The sequence below is a fragment of the Haplochromis burtoni genome, unplaced genomic scaffold (assembly GCF_018398535.1).
Source record: "Haplochromis burtoni strain Fernald_Lab_line unplaced genomic scaffold, NCSU_Asbu1 Contig_237, whole genome shotgun sequence".
Lineage (NCBI taxonomy): Eukaryota > Metazoa > Chordata > Actinopteri > Cichliformes > Cichlidae > Haplochromis > Haplochromis burtoni.
In genome coordinates, this window is record NW_024582598.1 from 888,338 (window position 1) to 902,319 (window position 13,982).

The 13,982-nt window shown below is 44.6% G+C and overlaps 1 protein-coding gene across 1 annotated transcript in view; it reads right to left on the reverse strand.

Annotated features, from left to right (window-relative positions):
• Positions 1 to 753: 753 nt before the first annotated feature.
• Positions 754 to 13,982, reverse strand: part of LOC102300539 (forkhead box protein O1-B) — a 41,152-nt gene continuing 27,923 nt past the window's right edge. The window contains exon 2 of the mRNA XM_005938211.3: positions 754 to 5,332. Coding sequence (XP_005938273.1) covers positions 3,617 to 5,332 — 1,716 coding nt within the window. The 3' untranslated portion in view covers positions 754 to 3,616. The remainder of the gene's footprint in view (positions 5,333 to 13,982) is intronic.

The following is a 13,982-nucleotide window of genomic DNA, read 5'->3' on the forward strand; positions in this document are numbered from 1 at the left end:
AACAGTGAGACACTGGCCTTCTGCCAGGTTCTCAGTCTTAGTTACACTCAATCACACTCAGTTTAGGCTAATTGTGAAATTATGAAACATCTTATAAGGTTACCAGACTGTGTTGGACTGCTGTTTAAAAACTAAATGTTTTTTTTTCCTTTTTCTTGCACATTTAGCTTTTATATAAGCTGTCTGACTTCCTCACCTCCACACCTATATTTTTCTCATTCTCTCTACTTCTCACATTTTTCCCTCCAGAGAAGCTCTGCCAAGTGGAGTCAATTAAAACTGTACATCTAAGTGAGAATTGCCTAAGTGTGTATGTGTCTGTGTGTATGGTTTCATAACTGTGCTGTGTGCTTCTTTGTATAAAAGTGTGAATCTGTGGTATTTTCAAATTTGTGTGTGTGAATGTGCATGTCTTTGTGTGTCTGAGTGTGTGTGTGTAAAAGAGTATGTGTAGAGGTAGAGGCTCCCTTGGGGCCTGGCAGTATGGCGCTGTAGCGCTGCACACTCCTCCTGTGAAAACGCCTCCAATGGGACCAGGACAGCTGTGGCCAACCTATACTGCTTTGTGGGCCATAACAAGCATTATGACACACAGACACACACATACACGCACACACACCTATTACTCCAATCCTGGCAACTCTGTCTGGCTGCCTGGGTGCCTCCTTGTTTTGTCTGTCAGGAACTATCTTTCTCTCTCTCTCTCTTTCGTTCTGTCTCTCGCTCACACACACACACACACACACACACACACACACAAACCTTCACCCTATCTCTCGCCTTCTCATCCATTCTCTAGCACAAGTGATGCTTCCCTGCAATTGTGATTTTAAAATTTTTTCCCCCCATTTTAATCATGGTGTCCACTTCCCACACGCAGTGAGTTGGTGTCCTGGTCAAATGCTGCAAACAGGGGTTGTCGCCCCATTGTGAGAAGAGTTGTATGTTAATAACAAAATAAGGAAACACAAGGAAAAAATGAATTTGCAAGCAGCTCACACATATTCGACGTGTCAGTTACTGCACAAAAGCAACTGACAAACAGAAGTAGCTCAGGAAAATTCCCCTTCAGACTCACTAAATTGCAAGGAAAAGCTCACTTGGTTGTGTTTTTTGTGGGGAAAAAAATCATTCTACATGGTCATATTTAAACAAATGTGACAACAGAGACATCGTTTTCTTCGCATTTCATTTATTTAACAGTCACCAGATGATGAGATACATTCTTTTAAAAAAAGAAATAGACAACAAAACTGATATTATTTTGAGATTTTAAAAACTATTATACAATTTTTTTAATATATAGATTTTGTACAAAATAAAAGTCAGTAAAAGGGTCGGAGGGAGTGACATCTTAAAAAACAGACAAGAAGAGGAAGGGACAGGCGTTGACTCAAACGATTACCACATTTAGGAGTGACAAAGACCAATCTCTTTCATAAATAAATAGAGGAAAATTAGACATCATATATAGCTATCTTTCCAATAGCAGGGCATTGATAAACGTCTGTAGCATAGGATATAACATAACCGCTTTGCGAGGCCCAGTTGCTTATAAAATTTCACGCATTTTCCGCTCAGAGATTAAATGGAACCAGTGCGCTAAAAGCCCTGAAATAAAGGTATTTACCTCAATAATGGGTCTGATAGTCTGTGCCATGCTTGACCTTTGGCTCTAACAATAACCCCCCCACCCCCACACTCCTTCTTTTCCTTTGTGTGCCGTACTTTGTACAGACCCAGTGCGGAGAGTCTCCTTGAGGGAATTAGAGAATAGGGGTGTCCTCTTTTCTTCTCTCTCTCAAGGCCAGTGAGAAATTAACTGCAGACTCCCCCACTCACAAACGCAGAAACAACTGAGCAGAGCACAGCACATATCGGAGGGGTGCACGCTGTTGAAGCTTTGGAAGGTCATACTGCGCTACCAAAATAATTTCACCAGTGGATTCCACCCTTACACTATGGATATTTCAGCACTGTCTTCATCAGTCCTTACAATTTCAACAGTACAACAACAACTACAAGACAACAGAATAAACACACAAAAAGTGGATGCGGATGGCTGTGAAGCATTACAACCCTATCAGACACAGACTCATGCCACTGAGATTGGCTGATTGTTTCTTGTTCCTTAAACATCTCCCTTTTCACCTGTTTGAGTATTTGAAGTGCCGGGTATAAGCACTGAAAACATGGGAACTAAATGGAGACAATGGAAACGATTTACAATAGGAGTACATGACCTGTTTTGAGACGCACACATCCAAGAGGAATGGAAACTAAGGCTGATGATTGATCCCACTGCAACAACAGGCTTTTGTTCTATCCTTGTCTCCGTCTTTTCTTTTTGTTTACCCATTTTGAGCAGGCATGTGGCCAGTGACATTGGCCCTTCTCAGAGCAGGACAGCAGGCAGAGTGACTTGGCGTTAATCACCATTTTGTCTCACTTTCTTGGCGCATTAAGCTGGAGAAGCAAGAGGTGGCCCGGACAGCCGAGGTGAGAGATGGGAGGACAACACGTTAGCCTCTCAATAATGACACATTGCTGCCGCATCACTTTGGAGATTAAAAGCAAGATGCTGAATTTCAATCAACCTACATTAATGGCTTAGTGTGAGGAATGGTCACTTTGTCTCCACTCGCAGACAGAGACAGAGAAGGAGAGAGAGGGAGACTAGCACAAGAGGCCCAGGTGAGACAAGGTGATATGACATTTTAATTCACCAAATTGCGCGCTGGCCACTAATGATAGAATCCATTTAACGACACGATGACAATATTCTCGAACCAATAGCAAAGAAGCCGAACAACAAAATGTTGCATCCGAGAGAAAAGTCAAAGTGCAAGACTATAGCTATAAACAATAGGGCTGCTGATGTAAGATAATTACGTGGAGCTTATGAACAAGTGAATGTCTTTCAAATGATGAACTGGCTTCTGATCGGACCTCTGTTTAAGTCTAGTGTACAATTGAATTTCAGCCAATCTTGAGGGATATTGCATTAAATAATATATTAAATTGAGGTATAAATAAGTCTTAAGAAATGCCTATGATCTTACGGTACCACTACATTTGAAAACTCAGGGCTCCAATCACATGTAACTGTCAAAAACAGTTCTCCCGAACTTTAAAAATGACAGTATATAAGCAAACGACTCCAATTTTATCAGTTCATAAATCTGACACTTTATTAGCAGGGCTTGTTATTCCTCATTTGTTCTTGTCAAATACTGAAGCCACCTTACAAAACATGCCAAGCTCTGCCTGAGCTGCTCTGTGAAGGCATTACACCGTGAGATGTGACCCACTTGCAATAAAGTGCATTCAGAGTTCAGTTCTCATGGCAGATGAGAAGCGATGTTGGGCAAGCACAGCTGAGAGATTGTCATCACAGTATAGTTGATTTGAGGAAAAACTTAATGTGACATGAACTAGAGGGGGATCTTTTTAAAAAATGGGGGAGGGGGGGTGACAGTGGAATTGTCAAGACAACAAAGAGACATGGGAGTGTGGATCCTATAGTCTTTGTGTCAAATCAGGAATGTCACAGTTGAGCACAGTGCTTCATGAGGAGGGTCGTTCTTTCTGAGGGTTAGACGTGTTGTTCTTGACTTTACCCAGGCACCCAGCTCTGGTTGCTATGGGCTTGCTGTGGACCAGCCAGTCCACTCATTCCCATCCCCATACCCATAGTCACACCCATTCCCATACCCATGCCGATGCCCACACCTTGAGCTAACGAGCAGTCAAAGTTAAAGTCCATCTCCTCCCCAGAGTCCATGATATCATGGAGGAGGATGGACTCCACATCGCAGTCTAAGCTGCCATGGAACATGTCAATGTCCAGGTCAGCTGGTAGTCTCTCATGGGGGTGAGGTTGGTGATAGCCATGGTAGTTGCTACCAGCGGTACCACTGCCCATCCCGAGGCCATGGTGATACGGTCCATTACTCATGCCTTGGTGTTGTGGGTCTGGGTAATGGTTGTGACGTGGGTGGGGAGCTGTGGCAACATGGCACGAGTCCTGGGGCATGCCGAGCATACCTGCTGGATTTGGGGGGAGGGTGGTAGAAGCAGGAAGGTGGGCATGTGACGGGGGGCTGTACAGGTAAGGAGCTTTGTGGTTGTAGGTCTGCAACTGATTGCTGCTGCCACGTGGGGTCAGGGCAGCAGCCCGGGGTGGTGTGTGGTTATGGCTCTGGCTGAGGCTGTGACCATTGTGAGTGAGGCTGTGAGGTGAGTTGTGGTTGGTTACATTGTTGTGATTATGACTGGGAGTATGGCTGTGAGTTCTGTTATGGCTATGAGTTGAGCTGTGACTATGCAGTCCATTGTGGCTGTGGCCATTGTGGAGGCCGGGGTGGTGGCTGTGATGGTTGGATCCAACTCCATTTGTAACTTGATTCATCAGAGAATGGCTTTCCCTCTCCTGTCCCAGCATCATGTCCTTGGGACAGTATTGCTGTCCAGCTGGACCCCCTGTTAGCAGACTCTGAAGGGCATTAGTGCTTGAGTATGCTCGCATGGTTCCAGAGAAACTGGCTGGTTTGTTCTCCTGAATGGTCTGCATGGGTGAGTGGTGACGCAGCATCCCCATGCCTGTTGCCCCATAGACACTTGAACCATAGGAGCCCTGTCCTTTCACTCCAGAGTTGTAGTGATAGACAGCAGTTTGGTGCTTATGTCTGCCAATAGCTTGATGCTGCTGGTGTTGCTGCTGCTGTGAACGATGATGATGATAACCATCCTCCATCATCTGCTCATCCAGACTGATGGCACCTGTCAGGTTAGCCAGCTGAGGCAGCTGCTCAAGAGGAGGACAGTGATTTCCAGCACCCATGGATGGAGAGCGTGCACTAGTTGGCGACGGGTAGAGGTGAGGGGAGGTGGAACAGGACAGGCCGCCCTCCTCTGGTTCCTCTGGTTCTCCCTCTGCGAGGATGGGTGACAACCGTCCACTAAGGGTAGACGCTGATGAACTAGCCCTGGAATGGAGGTCTGTCCAAGCATCAAACTCACCATCTGTTCCAGATGCACCTCCGGCTCCTTGGAGGCCTTTCCGTGAAGGGCTGCCATGATCAGGGGAGCTCTGGAGCCCCACACTAGCAGACCCAGCTCCAATCCCAGGGCGGCCAACCCTCTTGCCTCTGATCCGGCCTTTGCTTTTTAGGTATTTTGTGCTGTTGTCCATAGAGACTGCTCGTCTCCGCGGGGCTTTGCCCATTTTTCCTCCATCTGGATTGAGCATCCACCAGGAACTCTTCCCTGTACCCTCATTCTGCACCCGGATGAAGCGTGTGTGAAGGGACAGGTTGTGTCGGATTGAATTCTGCAGAAAGATAAAAGAGAAAGAAAAATATAAAACTAAACTGTAATATAATGAATGTCATTTCAATTACTATTTATGTAAAAATGTAAACAATTCAAATAAGGGAAATGTGCATAAGATTTAGATTAAAAAGTTCTACACGAAAATAAGATTGTTTTTAATACATCAAGTATTAAAGTCAGTGCTCAAGAAAACCTTAACCACAAGCACAGCTGTCAGTATTGCATATAAACCATCCGGTCCATACATGATGAGTCACAGAAAATTGTCCTAAATTATCAGGTCGCTTCCGTTCCCAATATTAGATGCACAAAACCAGAGTCGACTAAAATCAGGAAATTTAGAGCTCACTGAAAAGCACAAACATGCTCAAATAACAGCTACAGCTGGCATAAAGCAACACCCTGTCAGTCTTATCCCACCTGAAATGACCGAAGACTCCGACTTTAGACATTCTCCCTATGTACGTCAATCCTCCCACTTTCATTTCCATCAATCCATCTGTCCTCCTCTACTTCTGCTTTTAGCTGGCCTGATGTAAACCACTGAGGTTAGCTGTACTGTATGTTTGAAGTTGGTGCCAGCCTGGCTTAGTGCCAGCTCTGTCTCTTTCCTTCACGTAGGTTGAATGGGGGGATGTATCGCAAGATTGAGCCGGGAGGAAGGAGGGCTAATGGATGTATCTCACCCTCTGACAGACCTTCACTGCCTATCTCCCTTCCCCTCCCTTGTTCTCTCTTTATCACAGTCCTGTATTTCTTTTTTGTCACTAAATGCTTCATATTTCAACTTGTCTCAATTTTCCTTTTTCCTATTTTACACACTTCTTTGAACGCAAGTCATTTCCAACTTCTGGCTTCAATCTCTATGCCTTCAATTATACAGTGTGCCACCAATTACTTTCCCATTATCCTCTACACTGGCATGGGTTGGGGTTAGCCAGTGACTCGGTCATTCAAAGGATATAGTTTCTATTTTTTAATCATTTATATCTCAAGGGTTGGTGAATAATAGCGATTTCCGAGTGTCAGGGAATCTGTTGTTATAATTCTGCTGTTTGTGCTGCATAAGTAATTTAGATGCTCAAGCAGGACAATATCAAATCAAAAAGCATCTCCTGCAGTTTGGGAATATACAGATACAATGGATTGTTTCGGACTGAGGGGTACTCACACCACTATCTTCATTATGTTGCACATTATTTGTATTTAGAGCGAATTGCACGGCAGGGAAACAAATCAAATTGCGACGGTGAACATATAAACGGGAGGTGAGCTGAATTCAGGTGATCTGTGAATGCCTCCTTGGGTTATTTCACCGTGACACCTCCAGAACTGGGTAACCATGGCAACCGGGTAAACGCGCAATGGCAGAACTATATCATATTGTGGTAAGAGTCAAGAGAGTCAGAGAGAGAAATGGAGGGAGAGTGGGGGATGGGGGAAAGGATGCAAGAGGAGGCGGCTGTTTGATGCTGCTGCTCCAACACTAAACAGCCTTTCATCTTGGCAGTGCAAGTCCGCAGGGGATGCCCGCTCCCTGCTTCTGACGGCTTCTCTACGTGCCGCGCCAACTCCCTGTCTCACCCTGGCTGGCTCATCCACCTATCATACCACTCCAAATCATCCCCCATCAAGTCCGGTGCATGCCCGAATTAAAACATATGTAAGCATTCATGCCTTTCCATCGCGGCCGGTGGTAAATGAGGCATCTTTCAGAGAGCTGAACCACTTCATGCCACAACTCTGTGTGACCTGTCTGATTCAAATCTCGATTTATCCCCGTATGAGGGAAGAGCAGCCCCATTGAACTTGGAGGGATTTGTCATCATCCCAAACCCTCTTTATCTGATGAATCCACCTGCTAGAGAGATTTGAGAGATTTCGGATGGTGGCCAGCAACGGCATCATCATCATTACTGGCTGCTGGCTTTCGATAGTTTTCTACCACATGTTTTTTGCTGTCATCCTGTTTGCATGTATTTGTGTGTGTGCTAGAATTTAAGATTACAAAGGTTGCAGGTGGTTTCATGGTGGGTGTGGTTCTGTCTGCCTCCTGTTCTCTGAGTCAGGGGCAATTTGACCAGCCTCTGGCCCTCACGCCCCTGAAACAGGCAGTCACTGCTAATCCCTCTCCATCCCCGAGTAATCCCAGACAATCCTGGGCTAATCCCAAGTTGATTCAGGGGCACTCCCAGCTGGGTGTCTCACACAGAGCTATGCCAGGTTACCACATACACAGCAGGCAGCTTGGATATGCTATGATCCTATAGTAGCAAAAAGTAAGGGGAGTTTGATGTGGGAAACAGGGACACTATAAAAACCTTATAGGATATGGTTAAAAACTATGCCAAATGTTCCTGTGTGTATTTTTACTGTATGATTTCTGAGGCAGGTGTTAATTATATTTTTAATTTCTCCAACAAATCAACTACCTCCAATTTGTGCTCTGTCCTTGAGGGTTGGCTTTGTGACATTCTTTAGCCCTATGGGTTAAAGAATAGAATAAAATTGAAAACTTTATTATGCATTAAATATTCATAAAATGGAAATTCTCTTTTAGCCCCCTGGCTTGCTGAGACAGTCCGATGAAGCCCACAGAAACATACAATGACAGAGGAACACACATCACATGCCTGGGTTCAGCACGCTACTTCCTATTCAAATCATACGCCTTTAATACAATGAGGCTAGTGGAGAAGGCTCTAAATAATGAATGAACCAGTGGGTCATGTGGCGACATCCAGTGCTGGTACCATAATGCTGGAACGAACAAGATGGAGTCATAAGAACTGATGTGACTTCTTTGTTTCATAATCAAGAACTTTTTTTTTTTTTCAGTTATTAGAACTGAACAGGCCCTTGGATGAGAGGTAAAACGTCACAAACCACAAAAAAAAAAAAGAGTTGCTTTTCATTAAGAATTGCATGACCTGGTTGACTGAGAACCTGCACAGACATATAAAGAGCATCCACCCTCATCAAATACTGCTAAATCAGGCTGTAAGGAGTTAATTTGGCCACTAAGTAAAAGAGGCTAAGGGTGATAGTTTATGGACCAATCAAAGCCAATTAAGGTGAACAAGGCTTTTGTGACTGCAAGGAAACAATCAGCTTGGGTTCAACTCTCATTAAGGCCCAAAACACCTGATAGCTGATTTAGACATTTAGACAAAGGCAACGGGATAGGACTCTTTGTCCTCAGATTAAAAGATTATGTTCTTTCCGAGCAAATCTCCCATGTTGACACTTTTTCCACCCTGCACAGGTGGACTAAGCAGTTGGGGGTGGGAGTTCAACTGGTTTTTATAACAGATACAGAAATCTATAAATCAAATCTAGCAGGAACATCCTTATGTGTTCCTCTTTCCTAACCTCTTCAAGAACCATTCATTTGGCTTTTGGAAATCTCACAACACCAATCAATGGCTCTACAGTTCTCCCTCCTTTCTTCCACATGCAAACTCAGTTTGATTCAGAGACTAGAGAGGCCTACTTAATGCTCAAAATCAATGACGTTTAATGCCTGTCAGTGCGCACATCAACATCTGACTAACTACACAATCCACCTGCAATATGAGGCCAATATGGGTGTTCAATATTCCATGTCCCCACTGGTCATATAACAATGTTAAATCGCCACAGGCTTGTGAGTTAGCTGTCTTTTCCCACTTGCACAAATTGGCTTAATGCCCAACATATCCCTCTGTTGCCACTCCCGAGATGTCAGTCAGGCATTAACATTGGGAGTAGCTGTAATATGGGGGTAGGAGGTATTGTGTTGGATGCAGTGATTCATCTGGGATAACCTGATTGACTGGCATGGGTTCAGCTGTGCTGGGGGATACAGCAGGAGGTGAAGGGTCCTGGGTATAAGGGGCGGGAATATAGCGGTAGCACAAGGGGCCCCTCTAAGCCACACAAATGGGTGCCCTCAAAATGCCCCCTACTTTCCCCATCCCCCTCCATTAGGGCAACATCAGAATCCACTCAGGGTTTTTTCCCGCTCACTCACAGAGGAGTGAGGAAACAGGTCAAATGGTTTATAAGACCCATCTTGTGGTGAATGTGCACTCATTCAAACAGAACTTAGTGAGAAACTAAGGACTGTGAATGAGGTCTGGGAACCAGCAAAAAGAAACCACTCACCCGATTCAAACAACCTCAAGAGTAAAGCAGTGTGGTGCGCTTGCCCAGCTAAGAACACAGCAGCTGTTCTTGTAGTGGCACCGGGTAAAACCGTTTGCCACACTCGACTGGTATTACCAAACCATTTCATGCAGAATGGAGCCATTATGTATTGTCAAAGGGTATCCCTCTATGGTGCACATTCATTTGATAAGCCTAAATCAAGGGGGAGTAACAGAAGCGCTAACTGTGTTTATTGTAATGCTGTTTTTGCCTGTGCAGAAGGCAGGAGGGATCAGGGGGAGGGGAGGTTTCAACACAAGCAGTTTTGTTCAGCGCAGGAATGAGTTTTGTCAGCTAAGCCTGTCTCCAGGCTATTGGTGGAAATTAGCGCCAGCTAAATATTCGCTTTCCGTGATTGATGTCACGGCTCGCGTTGTCCCTTTGAAGGGAAATAAAGAATTTAGAGCCATGTGGATTAATAGGGACAGGGTTGGGGGAATTTTATGTGTCTGAGGGGGACTTGAAGAGCGACTGAAGGGCCTAATGGCGGCACAGATATGGCACAATGAAGCTGTGACGATATGGTGTGTCAGAGAGAAGGAAAAGACAAGTGAGACTATGACAGTGAGTACAAGAAAGAAAATTGGAAATGGTTTGCGCGGGTGTGTGTGTGAGAGAGAAAAAGAGAGATGTAGCTATTTGCCTGAGAAGCCCAGAGTCAGATGATTAAAATCCCTTTAGGAGGCTTCTTTAAGAGAGACAGATGGGCAGACAGGCCTGTTTTGGAATGCAATCAAATTGAAAAGATTAAAAAGGAGTCTCTTTTATTAGGAGGTGAGAAACAGTTACTTCTCTGCCACATGCCATCATCGCCTCCACAGCAGTGGTCACGACTGCATTGGCATGCAAGGCACATTGCAGCCCTTGTTGAAGAAGAAATAAACCTGGGATTAAGAACTGCTTCTATCTCCGTGTATCACTGCGGGATCTCTGAAGATTGGCAGCTTTTGTAATTTCTTGTTGAACAGCTATGCACTGTAAGAAGAGTCAGAAACTTCAGGTTTCAATTTTTCCATCATCATTACAGGAAAGGCTAAATGCTAACTCATCAACTCGCCGATGGCCATCGTTTTACAAATAGAACTTTATCTTAATCCAAGCGGCAAATGTGAACAGGTACAATTCAAATGTGCATTCCCTTGGCCGCCATTGTACTTGAATAGACCGAGTTTGCACAGTAGAGTGATTCAAGCACTGTGAAAGGTGCTCTGTACCCGACCCCATTATTCCACAACACTGCAGGAGTGCCATTTATAAAAAGGCTTAAAATGGAAAGCAAGTGTGTTGTAGTGTGTCTGGTAGCCTCAGATCAGGAAGTGGCTGTGAAGAGGGATGTAATGGAGTTGGTAGGGGATTCCTGCCTGACTGTGCACTAATTGCAGCCAATGGCTGGCGACCCATCAGCCGTGCCCACCCTGGAGGGAAAGGTTGGCATTGGGGTGGCAGGGTTTGGGATAGAGAAGGGCTGCTGCAGTTTTGATGGGTAAAAATAGATACTAACAGATTAGAAGAGCATCTGAGACACGGATAGGAGATCGGAAAATCCGCTCGGCTGATGCCAAGGGCAGCTGAGTGTTTCCGGTGGGCACAAAGGGGACACAATCTGGGCATCACGTCTAACTCCCACGCACGAAACGGGGGAGCCGTGTGGGCACACAAATGGGCACGTGCCACAGTATAGCATGGGTGTGGTTTTTCCACTGGGACCTGCAAGGTAGGCAAAGCTCGCACCCTCCCACAGAGGATTCACACAACAGGTGTTAGGGCTGGGCCACCTGTGGGGCCGGCCGCCTGCTCGCACTTCACACCTCGTCTAGGGAGCAAACTAACATTTTCCACTGGGCTTGCCATGCTTTTGTTAAAGAGCAACACGTTTCTGGAGAGGCTTTTACAGCTCTTTTTTTTACAAGATCTGCAAGATATGCGTGCGTTCAAGTGTGTGCAAGTCAATCTGCATTTATGTGAGTGCCTGTGTGTCCATATTTGTGTATCAGTCCATTTAATAGCCAACAGGCACAGTGTGGATTTGATTATATTGAAACCTCCCTCTGCTATATACAAAGAAACTGTCAGCCAACAATGGAATCAATGCGGGCCCAGGCTTTTTTTCCCCACACTCAGCTTCCACATAATCTCATTCATAACAATGAGAATCTCATTTCCTACATTCTAAAGGTCAGTGCACACCTCTGATCGCACTTTAATAAAAATCATTCTCAGCATTTAATTTAATTTCAGCAGAGCAGGAAACTCATAGGCAGCCATGCACATGGCATGAAAAATTAATCGGATCGTCCCTTTAATTGCTTCAATTTCACAGTATAGAGAAGAATGACCACAATCTCGAAGAAGAAAAATAATGCACAAATCCAGACCACAGCCACACATCTGTACAGGCGCATACTCAGACAGAAAAAAAGACGACAAGTGGAGTCATGTCAGCTGAAGTGCCAGGTTTGGTCACATTTCAATATAAAAAAAACATTTTTTTTGGATCCTCAGCAAGGACTGCCTCCATATCTTTTTCTCATCACACATTATAAGTCTCACCTAAATTGGCAAAGTGTACTCAACAGCCACACGTTCATCTTCAAACACACACGCACACACACACCTGTACACACACTCACTCCTTCTTTCACACACGTACATTGCACACACATGCCAACATGACACAAAGCCTGGCACACCGGGCACACTCATTACCGCAATGCCAAGCTACCAGTTGCTAAGGAGACCTGTGGGAGAGGGAGGGTTCCTTGTTGTTGCCATAGCAGCCGGCTTGCTCCCTGCCAACTCTCTCCCTCGGGGAGAAACAAGGCAAGAGGTGGGGGGTGAAGTGGGTAGAGGTAGGGGGCAGCAGTTTAATAGGGCTATGAGGTGCAGAGGAACTTCATTAGCCATCACTGTGCAGCGCACCAACCACTGTTTCCCATGAATGCCTACCCACATGCTGCACTTCAGCCTGCAGACTTCCACTTACTCACGCACAGCCCATAGACCGCCACTTATTCATACACCTATATGGAGAAGAAGATGAGAATTGCATGCTTAGAATGAAAAGCACAGTTTATCTGCACAGGGGAGGGGTTGAGAGGCCAGAGGTGGGTGAGACACAAAAGAAGTGTCTTGAATATGGGGGCCTATTTGGAAGAGAAGAGTGGTAGGGATCTAAATCACAGAGGCTTAGATAGTTAAAGGCTGTATGGAGACAATTTTCTCTGCGACTGTGTCTCCCCTGAACCAACTTTGACCTTCACTGACACCCTTTGTCCTTCACAGTACAGAATAGCACTGTACAGCCAAACAAAGAGTATCTAAGTATGCATACTCTTTGTATATACAACAGTATGTATAGTATAATATCGCATAGGGTAGTATATGCAGACTTCACACTTGAATTCAATCATTTTAACAAAAATATTACAATGTTTAGGAATTAGGGTTTTTTTTGTTCTTTTTTTTGTTTTTTTGTTCAGATGCTCAAAAGTCATTTTAAATAGGTTCAAGTAGCATAATTATAAATATAAGGATCATTTTTTAATACTTATATGAGAGCCCTTTACAGTTAATAAATATCTGAAGTTTAGGTCCCAGGGACATAAGGATAGAGGAGGCTACTTTGGAAAAAAAAAAATCAATGATGTAACCCACAGATTAAGTAACAGTATACTGAGTCCTCAAACGTGTTGAACAATGGGCTTTTTCTCAGGAAGGAAAAAGTAAAAGTGATTGCACCGACATCGTGTTCATGGGGGGGGAAAGACGTACTAATCCTTGAACTGTCAAGTGTTTGCAGTTTAAGAGTCAGAGTATTGAATGAAAAACAAAATGTTTTATCAGTTTATCAAAGGTACACTTCTGTTATTTGAAAGCACCGCTTTATAATAGATCTCAAATCAAGTACAAAATGAATCCAGGCTCATGTGAACATGGCTTTAAAGCAGGATACTTGTGGAATCAAGGAGAGGAGAGCTGTGTTGTAGGGTCAGGGTGATTTCAGTATTCAGGAGCAGTGCTTCGAATATTGACATCCCAGTAACCCATGATGCACCTGGCTGTCTCAAATTCTCATATTTTAAGTGCATGTGTACAGTATGAATGAGGGAGGCTATTGATTTGTTCTGAATGAACTCGCGAACACAGAAGCTTGGCCAATTTCACCGTAAACCCATAAGGACGTGAAACGAAGGATGATGAGAAAAAGACACTCCTGTCCAACTGAGAGGAACGAGGAGATGGGGGACAAGAGAAGAAGGGATTTACCCCTCCTCCATTCAAGTCTCCCCCTCCTCCCTCTTTTTTGTGAAACAAAAAGAGACCAATTAAGTCAGTTTGAGTTAGGGCTTTATGTGTGTGTATGTAATGAGCACATATGCAATAAAGGGAAAAAGAGGAGCCAAAATACTGTAAGTTGTACACAGCCTGTGTGAGAGTGGGGCAGTGAGGGGGGTGGGGGG